Source organism: Acipenser ruthenus, chromosome 43 (assembly GCF_902713425.1).
Source record: "Acipenser ruthenus chromosome 43, fAciRut3.2 maternal haplotype, whole genome shotgun sequence".
Taxonomy (NCBI): Eukaryota; Metazoa; Chordata; class Actinopteri; order Acipenseriformes; family Acipenseridae; genus Acipenser; species Acipenser ruthenus.
In genome coordinates this window covers 8,868,681-8,887,076 of record NC_081231.1, presented here as the reverse complement: position 1 = coordinate 8,887,076, position 18,396 = coordinate 8,868,681, and the positions used below count along the sequence as shown (strand labels likewise).

At 49.3% G+C, this 18,396-nt stretch overlaps 2 protein-coding genes across 2 annotated transcripts; both read left to right on the top strand.

The window, feature by feature from the left end:
• Positions 1-1,318: 1,318 nt before the first annotated feature.
• On the top strand, positions 1,319-6,894 carry LOC131709450 (uncharacterized). Its single transcript, XM_059011994.1, has 2 exons — positions 1,319-2,706; positions 2,757-6,894. Exons 1-2 carry the CDS (start codon positions 1,319-1,321, stop codon positions 6,892-6,894), a joined length of 5,526 nt encoding a protein of 1,841 aa, XP_058867977.1.
• A 504-nt stretch (positions 6,895-7,398) lies between these two features.
• On the top strand, positions 7,399-12,588 carry LOC131696613 (zinc finger protein 570-like). Its single transcript, XM_059011905.1, has 2 exons — positions 7,399-10,202; positions 10,677-12,588. Exon 2 carries the CDS (start codon positions 10,712-10,714, stop codon positions 11,912-11,914), a length of 1,203 nt encoding a protein of 400 aa, XP_058867888.1. The 5' UTR covers positions 7,399-10,202; positions 10,677-10,711; the 3' UTR covers positions 11,915-12,588.
• Positions 12,589-18,396: the final 5,808 nt, after the last annotated feature.

Here is an 18,396-nt window from a genome sequence, read left to right as displayed (position 1 = left end):
TGTTCATTTTACAAAACTAGAACCACACAGCTGAGTGATACACTGTATTTCAAGCCCTCTTCAGCACTCTCAGTGTGTTTAGTTTTTCATGTTGTAACATTAACATGATGTCTTGTCCTTTTTAAAATCAATAGCAGTTAATTAAAGCCTGGAGGAAGCGCTTTGATAACGCGTCCCCTCGAGTCTCACAGAGCAGCGCACTCCTTGGCGTGTCTCATTGCTGGTGACTCTTCTGCTGCTGTGGACGCGGCTCTGTTGCCTGGTTTAGTTCGCAGCGCAGTCTGAGGAAGAGTCTCAATCTGTGCCGCTGGACAGCAGGGAGGAATACTGTCCTGGATAAAGAATAGGAGACAATAATACAGTTTAAGAGAAACTAAATGAAAGCATGGGGTAGAAATAGCAGAGGTTACTGCCTGGAAGTTTACTCGTAAAGAATGACCTTTCTGCGACCCTGTGCTGTATTTACCAAAAACAAGTTCACACGCATTGAACCTGCAAGACTAGCGAAGAGAAAGCTATGAAACTGCGAGCATGCCTGCGCCATTGTGGATCTGTTTGTGACAACGGCGCTCAACTTGAATTAACCTGATATACTTCCAAAAAACATTATCAGGGGTATCGCGTTAGTGTTTGAACATCTCATTCGGAAGAAGAGGACGGGAAATATCAATATAATTACACGAAACACAGATTATATATCTGCGTGAAACTCGCAGCATCGACGCTGCTGCCGCCTGATAGAGAAAGGACTATACCAACTCCGGCATGGGGGAGGGGTTACCTGAATTCAAATTGCATTCACTGGGAAAATATTGTAACGACCCTGGCGATGGCAGCATCCTGGACATTGTGTTTGTCTTGTTTGTTACGTCCTGTTTAAGGTTCCATGTATTGTGAGGGTACGGGGCACGCCGTTGGTGTGTGTCTGCGTGAGTGCATGCGTGTGTGTGCAGTGGGCGGTTCCCCCAGAGGCTATAAGTAGGAGGGGGGGGGGAAGCCGCGAGCGGGAGAATGCGTGTGAATGTCTGACTGGAGAGCGATTACGAGAGACAGAGTACCGGCTGAGAGAGTGCTTGTCGGTGAGTCTGCGGTGTAAAAGAGAGAGAGACAGCTATTTGTTATTTTGGCGTGAACCCCGGCCCAAACAGGGTTTCGTTGTGTTATTAAAGAAATTTAAAAAATAAAAGTACGTGGAACCTCATCTGGTCTCTCCCGAGTCTGTCTCATCCCCATAGCACAGAACGCTACATTGGTGTTTCAGAAGTGGGATTTGTACAGCGCCTGTCACGAGGGGTGAAACAGAAGCAAGAGGGAGAAGATGGCGGACGCGAGAGAGATGAGAGAAGACGAGCTGCGAGCCAGACGGGAGGAGCTGGTCGCTGAGCTGAGGGTCAGGAGCTACCCGAGAATGGGCGCTGCATGGGGAGGAGAGAACATGGAGCGAGGGAGGAGCAAGAACCCTTGGGCGAAAGAGGAAAGAGGGATCAAGATGGCGGAGCTGGGAGACAGACAGACTGCTCCGCAGGCTGAGGGGCACTGCGCCATCGTCATCGAGAGAGAAGGAGATTCTTCGGCCGCCGCAAGGACGTCATCGGCCACAGAGATAGGAGGAGCGCAAGTGCGCGTCAAGGAGGAGGCAGCGTCACCATCGGACACGCCCGCCCTGCAGCAGAATGTCAACAAGGGGGTTTATTACAGCCGTTTGCAGTACAACGGTAAGGCCGATTGGCGAGACTTTGTAAAGCAGTTTGAAATGATGGCAATGGTAAACAACTGGACAGACAGAGAGAAAGCCAGTAATTTAATTGCTTGTTTAGAAGAAGAGGCTTTACATTGTTTAACCACCGTCGATCTAAATGGCTGTAGTAGCTATGGGACATTGGTTGCTGAACTGAGCGTGTGTCTGACAAGAGAGCGTGACGTTAAGCCCCGACATGGGCCCCGTGCCGATCACGGGAGAGAGAATATGCGGTGTGGGGGGAACATGTTGCCAGGGGCGAGCCGGCAGCCAGTGAAAGCAGGCCGATATGACGGTAGATCGCCGTGGGAGGCGTACCACGTCAAATTCAGGATGGCAGCGCTCACTAATGACTGGGGGCCGACGGAGAAAGCAGGACAGTTGGCGGCTGCATTAGAGGGAGAAGCGCTGCAGGTTCTGCTGGACTTGGGCCCAGACGAGGTGGCCCAATACGAGGTGTTAACCGCAGCTCTCGAACGCCGTTTTGGGAGAGTGGAGCCCGCAGTCGGGTTGCGCCTGCAGCTGGCCAACCGCACTAGAGCTCCCGGAGAGAAACTGGGCGTACTGGCTGCTGATGTCCGGTACCTGGCCCGGAGGGGGTACCCAATGTTCCCGCCAGCCACCCAGGAGGACCTGGCTGTCGAGGCCTTTGTTCGCGGACTGACCCCGACCGCTCTACGTCAGCAGGTCCGGTTTGCTGCCCCAACCTCCCTAGAGCTTGCCGTGGCTCACGCCGAACGAGTCGAGGCGGTGCTCGAGGAGGGGGAGCGGGACCATGCCCCTGGGAGCGAGAGTGGTCAGCAGAAGAGGCGGCCTGACCACACACCACCTAGAGCTCGCATGGCTCAAGCAGAAGAAGAGGAGGCCCCGTACCGCACCATTGACCCCACCTGGCCCCCGGAGCTTACCACCCTCATCAGGGCGGCGATCACCCAGCCAGCTCGGACTCCTGAGACCCCCCCACAGCTGTGCTGGGGCTGTGGACAGCCTGGCCACCTACGGCGCCACTGCCCAGCAGCAGCTGCTGCACCACCACCACACCTGACACAGCAACCGCAGGGAAACGCCAAGGGGCCCGCATAGACGGGACGACGCGTGCCCCCAGTCCAGTCCCATTAATCGCGGACCACCCAGCTGCAGCGGCCGTCACCAGTACTAACCCGTGTAGCCGACAGAGCAGGGCGTCACCCCTCACGGAAACAGCCGACCACAGACAGTGCCAGCCAGCTATAGCGGTAGGAAGGACCACTGCCGGGGACTTCTGCCATGTCCCCGTCCGCATTGAGGGGGTCCCGTGCACTGCTCTCGTGGACACTGGCTCCACGGTGACTCTCATCCGCCCCGATGTGCTCCCTGCAGGGGTCCGGCTGGAGCCCACCACCGTGCAGTTGCGCACTGTGACTGGAGAGCTAGCCCCCATGCAAGGAAAGGGCAACCTTGCTATTGAAGTGGCTGGACGGACAGTACACCACCCTGTCTGGGTAGCAGCTGTACAGGACCCCTGCATACTGGGCCTGGACTTCCTGCGCTACACAGGCGGACAGCTAAACCTCCGGACCGGGACACTGCACATACAGGGGAGCCCGGCTTTAGCTTTAGCCTCACCCCTTGGACCGCTGGGTCGGAGTCGGGACCCCTTCGCACGACAGTTTCGGGATCTGCCGAGGACACAACGGACCGCCGCCATGAGACGGGAGACCTCAGCACACCCCCGGGCTCCATCATGCGCCAGTCTCATCAGGGACAATACAGCGTCTCGACGGCCCCCACTCCGGAAGGAGCTACTGCTTGCACAGCCGCCTTCAGGTGCCAGCGCTCGCCAGCCAACATGGCCACTCTCAGGCCGCAACGCTCGCCAGCCAACACGCCCACCCTCAGGCCGCAATGCTCGCCAGCATGTACAGCCGCCCTCCTGCAGTTCTAGCGTGGCCCAGGGGAATGCAGCTCTCCCCCAGGCAGCCCCGCCACCCTGCCCGGCGCCGCCAACCGCTACCCAAGGGCTGCGGGAGGATACCGCCATGCCACGCCCTACTGTCAGGAGTAATTCAGCGTCCCCAGCAATCTTCCCTCCGCCACCAGTCTCCCCTGAAGACCCAGCTCTCAGCGCAGTGCATGCAGTTTGGCTCAGGAGCTGCGAAGGGCTTTGCACAGAAGAGCGTCGCCAGCTGTGGGAACTGGTGTATGAGTATCGCCACAGTTTCACTACCGCCTCGGATGACGTGGGGCGGACACACCTGGTGCAGCACCAGATCGAGACGGGAGCCGCCCGCCCCATTAAGCAGCGCCCTCGCCGCCAACCACTCGCCCTCCAGGAAGCCACAGAGCAGGTGCTGGAGGAGATGAAGGCAGCGGGGATCATTGAGCCGTCCGACAGCCCCTGGACCTCGCCGGTAGTCATGGTGCGGAAGAAGGACGGCAAGTGGCGCTTCTGCGTCGATTACCGGCGAGTGAACGATGTGACGGAGAAGGACTCCTACCCCCTTCCCCGCATCGATGAGTCCCTGGACTTGGTGGCCGGCTCTAGATGGTTCTCTTCGCTGGACCTCCGCAGCGGCTACTGGCAGGTTGCGCTGGATCCCTCTGCACGGCCGAAGACTGCCTTCTCCACTGGACGGGGTCTGTGGCAGTTTACTGTGATGCCGTTCGGACTTTGCAACGCCCCCGCAACGTTCGAGCGGCTCATGGAAAAGGTGCTGGCCGGAGTACCCCCCTCGGAGTGCCTGGTCTACCTGGATGACCTGCTAGTCCACGGAGGGACCTTCCAGGACGCCCTGGCCTCCCTGCATGAGGTGCTCCGGCGAGTGAGGAAAGCGGGGCTAAAACTGCACTCTGAAAAGTGCCAGCTGATGCGCCAGGAGGTCTCGTTTCTCGGGCACCGAGTGGGAGCAGAGGGGATCCAGACAGAGGTGGACAAGGTCACCGCAGTGAGGGACTGGCCTATTCCCGTCAACCCCCGGCAGGTTAGAAGCTTCCTAGGGCTTGCGTCCTACTACCGCAGGTTTGTGCAGGGCTTTGCCACCATCGCTGCCCCCCTGCACCGCCTCCTGAGGAAAGACGAGCCCTTTGAGTGGACCCCGGCGTGCCAGGAGGCGTTCGCCTCCCTGCAACATGCGCTGTGCCAGTCCCCGGTGCTGGCTCCCCCGGATGTCCGTTCTCCCTTCCTGCTGGACACGGATGCAAGCAACGAGGGGATCGGGGCTGTCTTATCCCAGCCGGGTCCAGAAGGGGAGCATGTGGTGGCGTATTTTAGCCGGTCGCTCAGCAAGGCAGAGCGCCGGTATTGCGTCACCCGACGGGAGCTGCTTGCGGTGGTGGAGGGGGTCCGCCACTTCCGCCACTATCTCTGCGGGCTCCCCTTCACCATTCGCACAGACCACGCTGCCCTGCAGTGGCTCCTGACGTTCCGGGAGCCGGAGGGACAGGTCGCCCGTTGGATCGAGCAGCTCCAGGCGTTTCAGTACCGGATCCAACACCGGGCTGGTGAGAAGCACGCCAATGCGGACGCGCTGTCCCGTCGTCCCTGTGCCCGGGAGGGATGCGCCCATTGCAGCAGAAAGGAGGAGAGGGAAGCAGAGCTGTCCCGCCGGGGGGAAGAGCAATGCCGGGTGGCAGTATCGGCTGAGAGGGTGGACTGGAGAGCCCATCAGGACCGAGACCCGGACCTCCGCCCCATACTACATTGGCTAGAGGAGCAGCGAAGGCCTCCCTGGGAGGAGGTGGCCCCTTTTTCCACCGCCACTCGGGGGCTGTGGGCTCAGTGGAGCGGGTTGGCCTTGCGTGACAGAGTCCTTCAGCGGCAGTGGAAGGTGCCCGCCACGGGGGAGGTGAGGTGGCAGGTGGTTGTCCCGGGGGCGATGCGCCAGGAGGTGCTAGAGGCCCATCATGGGACCCCAGGCACTGGTCATTTTGGAGTGACGAAGACCCTGAGGCGGCTCCGCCAGTCGTTCTACTGGGGGCAGTGCAGGCGAGACGTGGAGGACCACTGCCGACGCTGTGACATCTGCACTGCCCGGAAAGGACCCCAGGGCCGGTCGCACGCCCCACTCCAGCAGTACCAGGTCGGGGGGCCTATGGAGAGGGTTGCCGTGGACGTACTAGGCCCCTTTCCACGCTCAGAGAGGGGGAACCGGTTCGTTCTGGTGGCCCTCGATTACTTCACTAAGTGGCCAGAGGCGTACGCTTTGCCAGACCAGGAGGCAGAGACGGTCGCTGAAGCACTGCTGGAGGGGTTCTTCAGCCGGTTCGGGGTCCCTCAAGAGTTGCATTCCGACCAAGGGCGCAACTTTGAGTCCCGGGTCTTTGCCGGGATGTGCCGGCGCCTGGGCATCAAGAAGACGCGGACCACCCCTCTGCACCCTCAGAGCGACGGACTGGTGGAGAGGTTCAACCGCACGCTGGCCGTACAGCTGGCTGTCACCACCGCCACCCACCAGCGGGACTGGGACACCCACCTGCCTGTCGTGCTGTTGGCCTGCCGCTCTGCTGTCCAGGATTCCACCGCCTGCACCCCTGCCCTGCTCATGCTGGGGCGTGAGCTGCGCACTCCTGCGGAGCTAGCGTTTGGTCGTCCCCCAGATGCCCCCAGTGTACCCCCGGGCCCTGAGTATGCCAGGAGACTACAGGACCGACTGGAATCAGCCCACAGCTTCGCCAGGGACCAGTTGCAGGCTGCTGGGGTACGGCAGAAGCGGAACTATGACCTCCGAGTACGGGGGCGCCACTTCACCGCCGGGGAGCTCGTGTGGGTCTTCAGCCCCAAGAGACAGCGGGGCCGTTGCCCCAAATTGGACAGCCACTGGCTTGGTCCTTGCCATGTCCTGGAGAGGATCGGGGACGTGGCCTACCGGGTGCAGCTACCTCACAGAGGACGCAAGGTAGTGCTACACCGGGATCGGCTGGCCCCCTACCTGGGACAACACCCAGCACCATCCGACCCAGCAGCTCCTGACAGTCCTCTCCTGCCCCCTCCTGATCCACCCCGCTCTAACAGTCCCCCCACCCCCAGGGCTGAGGGTTCCTCCCCCGACGGTTCAGTTTCCCTGTCCCCTGTGGCTGACAGGAGCCCGTCCTCCACGCAGGGCTCCCGCCCGCAAAGACAGCATCGCCTCCCGGGTCGTTTTCGAGACTTTGTTCTTCCCTCGGGGACGAGGGACTAAGGGGGGGGCTGTGTAACGACCCTGGCGATGGCAGCATCCTGGACATTGTGTTTGTCTTGTTTGTTACGTCCTGTTTAAGGTTCCATGTATTGTGAGGGTACGGGGCACGCCGTTGGTGTGTGTCTGCGTGAGTGCATGCGTGTGTGTGCAGTGGGCGGTTCCCCCAGAGGCTATAAGTAGGAGGGGGGGGGAAGCCGCGAGCGGGAGAATGCGTGTGAATGTCTGACTGGAGAGCGATTACGAGAGACAGAGTACCGGCTGAGAGAGTGCTTGTCGGTGAGTCTGCGGTGTAAAAGAGAGAGAGACAGCTATTTGTTATTTTGGCGTGAACCCCGGCCCAAAAAGGGTTTCGTTGTGTTATTAAAGAAATTAAAAAAATAAAAGTACGTGGAACCTCATCTGGTCTCTCCCGAGTCTGTCTCATCCCCATAGCACAGAACGCTACAATATAGAGCTACAAACAGCTCGATTATGATGTTAAAATTGAAAGTCATATTCATTTTTTATTAAAAGATCCCCGGTATCACAATTTCCTTTGCGGTTCTTATTAGATGAATTGTTAAACCGCGCTGATCGGTTTGTATTTTGTGATTGGTATATTCCTCGTTCTGTGGCAGACAGACCCGTTCAGACACTGAGGGAGAGCAGAGAGGAGGTGAGAGAGTCTGCATGGAGCTCTACAATGTGTTTATAAACTACAGAGCGCTGTTATATTGTATTATTTTGAAAGGTCCGGGTTGTAGTGTGGTAGGAGCGCATTGTTTTATCCGTTCAGACACTGAGGGAGAGCAGAGAGGAGGTGAGAGAGTCTGCATGGAGCTCTACAATGTGTTTATAAACTACAGAGCGCTGTTATATTGTATTATTTTGAAAGGTCTGGGTTGTAGTGTGGTAGGAGCGCGTTGTTTTATCCGTTCAGACACTGAGGGAGAGCAGAGAGGAGGTAAGAGAGTCTGCATGGAGCTCTACAATGTGTTTATAAACTACAGAGCGCTGTTATATTGTATTATTTTGAAAGGTCCGGGTTGTAGTGTGGTAGGAGCGCGTTGTTTTATCCGTTCAGACACTGAGGGAGAGCAGAGAGGAGGTGAGAGAGTCTCAGTGTCTCGTTGCACACATTAGTTCTGCTTGCAGTTTCTCCCTCGGTGTCTTGTTGCCGCATTAGTTCTGCTTGCAGTATTATTGTATAGACTATTAGAGCTCTGATAGTAGGTTTCCTCAGTTTTCGGACTGTTGGATTAACCAAGAGCTTTGCAGGTAGGCATCCCTATAGATCGCTCCCGTGGTAATTGTGAGTCCAGACCTGCTCCCGTTCCCACCGGTGTACTGTACATCGAACGAGGATACCATTCTGATTCACTAGCAGTTGCTGGGCTCAGCTCTGCTTCGGGTCCTGCTGTCCGCAGCCCCTCCCGTAGTGTTTCGTTGCCACCCTGGTCTCTGCATGCAGTGCCATTTCGAAGGCTGTCACGGCTCTGACAGCTGGCTTTCCCCAGTCTTACGACTGTGTCGGTTTGCCAGAAGCGCTATAGGTTGGCACCCCTATAGTCTGCTTAATTGTAACTGTAGGTCCAGGCCTACTCCATTCCCACCGGTACAAATCTATACAATGAACAAGGTTATCACTCTGATTCACTACGCAGTCGCTAGGCTAGCTCTGCGTCGGGTCTGATTGCTTGCAATCTTTCCCGCAGTGTTTCGTGCTGCCTTGGGCTCTGACAGCCGGCTTTCCCCAGTCTTAGGGCTGTGTTGGTTTGACAAAAGCTATATAGGTGGGCAGCCTTATATACTGCTTCTGCAGTAACTGTGGGTCACAGACCTGCTCCGTTCCTGACACAGTATATGTACAAAACAGTGAACGAGGTTACTGCACTGGGGTACCCGAATTGTACGAAGTGTACCACTGAACCGGACCGTACCTAAGGTACTGGACCGAGTTTAAAACCACCGAGTGTTGAACCACCACCGAACGGTACTATATAGAGCGTACCACCACCGAGTAGAACACTCACTGAACTGTGCCTTGCAAGGTACTTTACAGTCACTGTGCGGCTGGGAGCCGATCGGTTCATTTTGGTTCATTTTACTGTCTGCTCTGTTCCACCTCGGTTCATCACCACCATTCAGACTCGGTTAAAAAGGGGGGATTGTGATACACAACAGTGACACCATCTCTGGTCCAAGACCAGCGGACGCTTTCAGTTTCGACTTGTGCTGTTTTATATATTTTTTAAATACAGTACTTTGCTACATGTGCTGTTTGACTGCAGCTTCTAGCGGCAAGTGCTACAAAGTACTAATATATATTAGTAGAGAGAGAGATAGGTAAGCGCCGGCTTGAGCAGATTGAAGCAGCAGTTGTCACAGAGTTTACTGCTTGCTGCATGCCAGGGTTTTACCCTTGTGACATTTGCAAGGCCAATCTCTCAGTAGAGGATAAGCACGACAGTTGCTCTTCCTGTTTGGGACCGGAGCATGCAAAGGGCCACTCGCAGGCCGCGGATTCTGTGAGTTCTGCACGTCCTTCTCTCAGCATACGCTAGATAAACGGGTGTCTCGCAGCTCCGTGAAGTGGTCCACGGCTTTACCACTTTGACAGGGCTCCCCAGCATCATCCCTTAAGGGGTTGGCTACATCCTCGTCTGAGGGCGCTGTGCCATGGGAGAGCAGGAGAGTTGAACGAGTGGCATGGTCTTCCTCATCATCCTCTGCCTTTCCTCCCCTCCTCATGTTTCTAAAAAGAGGAGAAAAGGTCACCGGTCTCATAGATCAGTGGACTCTGAAAATCTGGACAAGCTCTGGGAAGCTGTTTCCCAGCAAGGCACAGTACTGCTCCACCAGCCCCCTCTGTTCTCTTGGAGCAACAAGGGTCACCAAGCACAGGCTCGCAACTAGACAATCTGCTTTCCATTGCCGCCTCTGAGGAGATGGGCGATCCAGAGTTACCCTCTTTGGATCACCCAGTGCCAGTGGCTCACCCGTCTCTGTCAGCAGAGCTTCTGTCTCTGACAGTAGTGACATTCCAGAGGCTTATGGGCTTTATGGCAGTAGCTTCCCAGACATTTCCTTTGAGTCTTTTCCACATGCGCCTTCTCCAAGCCTAGTTCAAAAACAGGGTTTTTCAGCCCTCATTGAACCATGTCCGCCTGCTGACAGTGTCTCGGCACTGTCTGGAGGGACTTTCCAAGTGGGCACATCCTGCACGCCTGCGCTTATCGGCTGAATGTCGTGGATCCACAAATCCCTGGGTTTGGAACAAGAGTGTTAAGGGCGGCCTCGAGCTCGACCCTTACAGCAAAAACACAGAGGTGAGTTCTCCCTCAAATCTTTTAGCTCCAGCTACTTGTGCTGAGGGTTCCTAATGGTAGCGCGCAAGGCGGCCTGGGTCGAGCTTGTGGCATTCCAGTTGTCTGCATTAATTGCCTTGTAACAACTTTGGTATGTCTACCCATTAGGTAATGGTTACATTTCATACTTGATAGGGAATGTTAGGTTATTATCATAACCCTGGTTCCCTGAATAGAAATGTAACCATTAACCTTCAAGGTCACTGCATCTATGATTGCAGCAGTCTTGAAGGAAAAATGATATTGAGATCTGTGCATGCAGTCTATTTATGCCCTCGGGACGGGCATGACTACATCACAGGCTTTGATGAGCAGTCTTTGTTAGATCTATTCAGGTTACAGTGTCTTTAAGGATAAATTCCCATGAGGTAATGGTTACATTTCTATTTGAGAGAAACATGGTTATGATAGTAATCTAACGTTTTATGTTTTCAGGACTGCCTTATCTTGGTGAAAGTGAAGGAACAAAGATGGAATCTGTTTACATTAAACAGGAGGAGGTTGTGGAACTGGCACCTATCTGCATTAAACAGGAGATGCCTGAACTGGAGCCTGTCCACATTAAAGAAGAGACTGAACTGGAGCCTGTCCACATTAAAGAAGACACTGAACTGGAGCCTGTCCACATTAAAGAGGAGACTGAACTGGAGCCTGTCCACATTAAAGAAGAGACTGAACTGGAGCCTGTCCACATGAAAGAAGAGACTGAACTGGAGCCTGTCCACATTAAAGAAGAGACTGAACTGGAGCCTGTCCACATTAAAGAAGACACTGAACTGGAGCCTGTCCACATTAAAGAAGAGACTGAACTAGAGCCTGTCCACATTAAAGAAGAAGACAATGAACTGGAGCCTGTCCACATTAAAGAGAAGACTGAACTGGAGCCTGACCACATTAAAGAAGAAGACAATGAACTGGAGCCTGTCCACATTAAAGAAGAGCCTGAACTGGAGCCTGTCCACATTAAAGAAGAGCCTGAACTGGAGCCTGTCCACATTAAAGAAGAGGAGACTGAACTGGAGCCTGTCCACATTAAAGAAAAGACTGAACTGGAGTCTTTCTGCATTGAAGAGGAGTCTATTGACTTGCTGTTTAAGGATTCAGAAAACACATCCCTGCCAAAGATATCACATCAGTGTACTGAATGTGGGAAGAACTTCAGTCAGTTAAGAAGCCTAAAAAGACACCAGAGAATTCATACTGGAGAGAAGCTGCATCACTGCAGTGACTGTGGGAAGAGCTTCAGTCAGTCAGGACACCTAAAATCTCACCAGCGAACTCACACTGGAGAGAAGCCGCATCACTGTTCTGACTGTGGGAAGAGCTTCATTCGGTTAGGAAACCTAAAACAACACCAGCGAATTCACACTGGAGAGAAGCCATACCACTGTTCTGAATGTGGAGATTGCTTCAGTATGTCAGGAAGCCTAAAAAGACACCAGCGAATTCACAGTGGAAAGAAGCCGTATCATTGTGTTAAATGTGGGAAGAGTTTCAGTCTCTCAGGAAACCTAAAAAGACACCAGAGAATTCACGCTGGAGAGAGGCCGCATCACTGCTCTGACTGTGGGAAGAGCTTCAGTCAGTTAGGACACCTAAAATCACACCAGCAAACTCACACTGGAGAGAAGCCACATCACTGCTTTGACTGTGGGAAGAGCTTCAGTCGTTAAGGAAGCTTAAAAAACACAGGTGAATTCACACTGGAGGGAAGCTATATCACTGCACTGATGGTGGGAAGCGCTTCATTCAGTTAGGAAGCCTAAAACAACACCAGAAAATTCACAGTGGAAAGAAGCAGTATCACTGTACAAAATGTGGCAATACATTTGCTTTCTGTGGTTAAGTGAAAAGACATAAATGCCAGTTTTGAAAATGCAGATGAAGCTGATAGAAATCAATATTCCAGGCAGTGTTACAATGGTCCTTGTTTTCGGTCCTTCCAGTCCAGGTCTTTGCTTCAACCAGATTGTAGATTAATGAATCAACCTTCTTATAAATCATTCAGGACCTAATTGGAAGCGAGGGCCACTGCTTTATACCAATCAAAACTGAGTGTGATGCTCCAGTGATATTTTTTGAAAGGAATCCTGTCTATGTGCCAGCCTAAGGGTGTTTAATCATGCTTTAGCATAAATGTGAGAATGAGTGTGTGCCAAAGCAGCTGTGCTTGCATTTTAATCAGTAGTATAAGTAGGCTATGACTACCTGCAACCTTTATGAATTGTGTATGAACCTGAATATGGTTATTATTATGGGGGGTATCAATTTCATTAATAGGGGTAATGAATACTACATGAATAACATCATGAATAAGGGCCAGCATGACGACATGAATAGGCCACTGCAGTCGGTTTTACAAGCAGCTCAAAAGGGAGGTAACATCCCACCAATATGCATTTTTATGTGTGGTCGGATTGGCAGGCTCATCAAACCATGTGAATGGGGTAGCATTTGGCAGAATACTTTTTGAGATACAGAGTGGCAAAAAGCAGCATTTTTTTAATATACCTGTATCTCAAAAAGTATAGCAAATTAAGGAACCACACTTGGCATACACATAGTCCCAGGAGTGTAGATGTGCAGCGGGGTATTAATATTTTTTGGGGCTCCTAGTTTTACAGAAACTGAACCCCAAAGATAACGGTCTGACGTCACTGCTGCCTGACGTTGTTGCTAGGCAGGGACTTGCGACTGTACCATTGCACTGAATAGGGAGACATGGAATATATAGTTCAGCACACACGGGTCACATCTACGTTTCTGTCTGGATTAAAACTGGTAATCAGTGATAATATTTTTTTATTTGTTTGTGCCTTCAACACTGGGGAAACTAATAATAATTTGTTAATTTATGAAATACTATTTTCATTTTCCCCTCTCTCTTTTGTTGTTATGGTACGGTCGGGAGTTCAATGATACCATTCCATTCCATAAACAAATCTATGCTGCTGTCAGTATTAAAACTGTTAAGAACTTCTCTGTGCTATTAAATAATAAAATGAAAGTGACCCTGTGTGTAGTGTTATTTATTATACAATTGAATTAAACTGGTGGGGGCGCAGCCTCTAGCATGTATCTAGTACAGCAATTGCAAGCAATGACACTGTTACAGTACAGATTTCTGTCAGAGGTACTGATGTGCACATTTAGCAAAGTTGAACAATAACAAAATGTTAGTTGACAACAAGACATAAATGATAACATGCTCCTATCTACAGTTTTTAAAAGAATATTCCGAAATGAAAAGGGAAATACAATTGACTCGAGAAGCTGTTTTGGATTATTACAGTAATTACATGGTTATTTGTGCACTGTAATCTAAAGAGAAAAAATATATTTTAAAAAGAAACAAATGGGGGGGGGGGCTGTGTCTTCATTTTATTTTAGTAACAGGTTAAACAACTGAAGGTATAGTAATTGCCCTGTTTATTGTTCAATAGAAATGTCTTCATAAAAATAGGGTTACAGCTCAATAGAGGAGGGAAGTCTTTACCCTCGGATCACACAGTGAATTCGTAAAGGGTCCTTGAATAACACACCATATTGAGCGTGGCCTGATCAGGAATTGACAAATCTTGAGATAAGAAAAACATACAATGCAGCAAGGGAGGGAATCTCATTGACATGGCCATTTGGACACACTCCATATACAGAGGCTTGCTGCTTTTCGATTTCATTTTGACACACTCCATATACAGAGGCTTGCTGCTATTCAATTTCATTTTGACACACTCCATATACAGAGGCTTGCTGCTATTTGATTTCATTTGGACACACTCCATATACAGAGGCTTGCTGCTTTTCGATTTCATTTTGACACACTCCATATACAGAGGCTTGCTGATAGTCGATTTCATTTTGACACACTCCATATACAGAGGCTTGCTGCTATTCAATTTCATTTTGACACACTCCATATACAGAGGCTTGCTGATAGTCGATTTCATTTTGACACACTCCATATACAGAGGCTTGCTGATAGTCGAGTTCATTTTGACACACTCCATATAGAGAGGCTTGCTGCTATTCGATTTCATTTTGACACACTCCATATACAGAGGCTTGCTGCTATTCGATTTCATTTTGACACACTCCATATACAGAGGCTTGCTGCTATTCGATTTCATTTTGACACACTCCATATACAGAGGCTTGCTGCTTTTCGATTTCATTTTGACACACTCCATATACAGAGGCTTGCTGCTATTCGATTTCATTTTGACGCACTCCATATACAGAGGCTTGCTGCTATTCAATTTCATTTTGACACACTCCATATACAGAGGCTTGCTGATAGTCGATTTCATTTTGACACACTCCATATACAGAGGCTTGCTGCTATTCGATTTCATTTTGACACACTCCATATACAGAGGCTTGCTGCTATTATTTTTTTTTATTTTTTTGCCAAATCGACGATTAATATTGACGTTTATTTTAGAAAGAATTTATCATTTTTTTCAATCTTTATTTTTCAGTTCAAGAAGGGAATGGGTGAAGTCGATCTTTATGCTTTAAACAAAACAAAAAAAGACTATGCCATTGAGAAACGTCTCATTTAACAAAACACCTTTATCATATTCAACATGCCACAAAACCATGGTTACCAGCATTCTAATTGAAATAATGTCACAGCAGAGCTATACCTTGTAAAGATAATGATCCTACACAAATAAAAAAATTCTCAAACTAGAAAACCGCATATAAGAGTGTATTACACACAGACAGAAAGCATAAACTGTACGACTAAAAATATGCACAGAACAAAACATGAGGTAGTTGAGCAGAACTCAGGCAGGAAGATGTGTGGAATTATTGTGTCAGCTACAATTACTTGAACATGGTCTATATTAATTGTATGAAAAAAAAGGTTTGGCATAGACAGATGAAGCAGACCCATCAAACAGAAATACAGACGTGCTCAAATTTGTTGGTACCCCTCCACAAAAACGAAGAATGCACAATTTTCTCTGAAATAACTTGAAACTGACAAAAGTAATTGGCATCCACCATTGTTTATTCCATATTTAATAGAAATCAGACTTTGCTTTTGATTTTTTTTCAACATAATATTGTAAATAAGAAAACAAATGAAAATGGCAGGGACAAAAATGACGGGACCGCTAACCTAATATTTTGTTGCACAACCTTTAGAGGCAATCACTGCAATCAAACGTTTTCTGTAGCTCTCAATGAGACTTCTGCACCTGTTAACAGGTAGTTTGGCCCACTCTTCCTGAGCAAACTGCTCCAGCTGTCTCAGGTTTGATGGGTGCCTTCTCCAGACTGCAAGTTTCAGCTCTTTCCATAGATGTGCGATAGGATTCAGATCAGGACTCATAGAAGGCCACTTCAGAATAGTCCAATGTTTTGTTCTTATCCATTCTTGTGTGTTTTGGGTCATTATCCTGTTGGAGGAACCATGACCTGCGACTGAGACAGAGCTTTCTGACACTGGGCAGTACGTTTCACTCCAGAATGCTTTGATAGTCTTGAGATTTCATTGTGCCCTGCACAGATTCAAGGCACACTGTGCCAGGCACAGCAAAGCAGCCCCAAAACATAACCAAGCCTCCTCCATGTTTCACTGTAGGTATGGTGTTCTTTTCTTTGAAAGCTTCATTTTTTCGTCTGTGAACATAGAGCTGATGTGACTTGCCAAAAAGCTCCAGTTTTGACTCATCTGTCCAAAGGACATTCTCCCAGAAGGATTGTGGCTTGTCAATATGCATTTTAGCAAATTCCGGTCTGGCTTTTTTATGTTTTTCTTTCAAAAGTGGAGTCCTCCTGGGTCTTCTTCCATGGAGCCCACTTTCGCTCAAAAAGTGACGGATGGTGCGATCAGAAACTGACGTACCTTCACCTTGGAGTTCAGCTTGTATCTCTTTTGCAGTTATCCTTGGTTCTTTTTCTACCATTCGCACTATCCTCCTGTTCAATCTGGGGTCGATTTTCCTCTTGCGGCCGCGCCCAGGGAGGTTGGCTACAGTTCCATGGACCTTAAACTTCTTAATAATATTTGCAACTGTTGTCACAGGAACATCAAGCTGCTTGGAGATGGTCTTGTAGCCTTTACCTTTACCATGCTTGTCTATTATTTTCTTTCTGATCTCCTCAGACAACTCTCTCCTTTGCTTTCTCTGGTCCATGTTCAGTGTGGTGCACACAATGATACCAAACAGCACAGTGACTACTTTTCTCCATTTAAATAGGCTGAATGACTGATTACAAGATTGGAGACATGTGTGATACTAATTAAAGAAACTAATTAGTTTGAAATATCTCTGTAATCAAATTATTTATTATCTTTTCTAAGGGGTACCAACAAATGTGTCCAGGCCATTTTAGAATATCTTTGTAGAATAAGCAATAATTCATCTCTTTTCACAGCTTCTTTGCTTTATTCTATGAGATACCAAAGGCATGCAAGTATACATGATAAAATAGCTTTTAATTTCATCCCTTTTCAGGAGGAATGAAGCATTATTTCAATGAGCTGTAAGGGTACCAACAAATTTGAGCACGTCTGTATCTATATATATATATATGTGTGTGTGTGTGTGTGTGAGTGTGAGTAGGGTTTTTTCCTTACCCGAGTGCTGAGCGGGTTCGTATTTAGTAGTTCTGCTGGGTGTGTGGTCGGGTTTGAGAGGCTGGGCTCTCTTCCTCGGTGCAGTCATGCTCTGGGGGGCGGGCCATGTCTCAGCTGCTGATTTTCTATATTTGGGGGTTAGGTGGCAGAGTGCCACTTTGCAGAGAGTTGAATCTTTTTCATTGTTCATTCATGGTTTGGCGGCCTCGTCATTTCGGGGAGAGGTGGTCACTGTCACGTCCTATCTGCGGCACTGGGATGCATGTATCTGCTCATGTATTTCCAGCCGGCCTCGCACAGGTAGCCGTCGGGCACCCGCGGACGAGACCTCCGGTCAAATTTATATTTCACTCTGGCCCTGAGCGCGCTTCACAGTCATAAATCATCTGCAATTGCAATCCTCATCATTCATTCACTGCCATTCACTTATGAAATAGACATTTACTTCCTGCCATTCACTTACTGAAATAAACATTTACCAAACATTTAATAATATATTTACCCGTCAGTATTCCATACATTTAATACCCAATATACATTTTAAAAATACACATTAAATCGAAGCAGGCAATTAAATAAATGGGCGTGTTGACTCTCTCCAGCCCGTCACAATAACCCTTTGTCCAGGTGGAAAGGAGAAGAGGTGGTAGCATTCTGTGATGTCGCAGTGGTCCGGATCACTCCAGGGGTGCGTTCAACTGGGCGAGCGTTTGCAAACTTGTTTGTGTTTGTGGTCTGTTCGCCGCAAACTTTTGCTAACGGTGACGAACACTCTAAAGAGGCAGTTAACTAATTAGTCTAAAGTGCTCTAATATCTCATTTGTATAAGGGTCCGTTTACATCATTGAAAAAGAAAGAAAAAAAGAAAAAATGGTTAGTTGATCTTCTTGAGTTTATAAATGGTTACAAACACAGTTACTCATTAAACCGCAGGATTTACACCGCAGCACATACAAAGTTGCAAGATAGTATGCTGCAGTAAATACAAAGCTGCTAATTAAACCGCAACCCAGGCCGATACCAGCAAAACAAACAAACAAAAAAAAAAACAAAGTTAGTGAATGTAAGAACGTTTATGAATTTAAAATAAGCGAAGCACTTATTTTAGTGATGCTTCGCTTATTTTTAAATTCATAAACGTTCTTAAGTTCACCAGCTTTGTCCGTTGCTGCACCGGCTTCTGTTTTTCTTACCTGTTAGTGTTAACCGCCATAGAAATCCAAGAAGAAAAAGAGAAAGCCAGATTTCTCAGAATCCAGTCAAATAAAAGAATACCAATACAAAAAAACAATAACAACAACAAAAAAACGACATACTTTGCCCAAAACTTTTAAATAAAGTGACTAAGGATGATTTAAATATTTTAAATAGGCTACTCAAAACACAGCCTTGCACAGAACCGGCATTAAATGGCAGAATATCTACAGGACGTCATGTATTGCGTCGTAGGTTTCACTATTAAATGATACGATTATTAAACTATTTCAGGAGTCATGTAGAGTTTCTCATGTTTTATTAGGCTACTCAATATAAAACATATTGTAGCGGCGGCGGAACTGG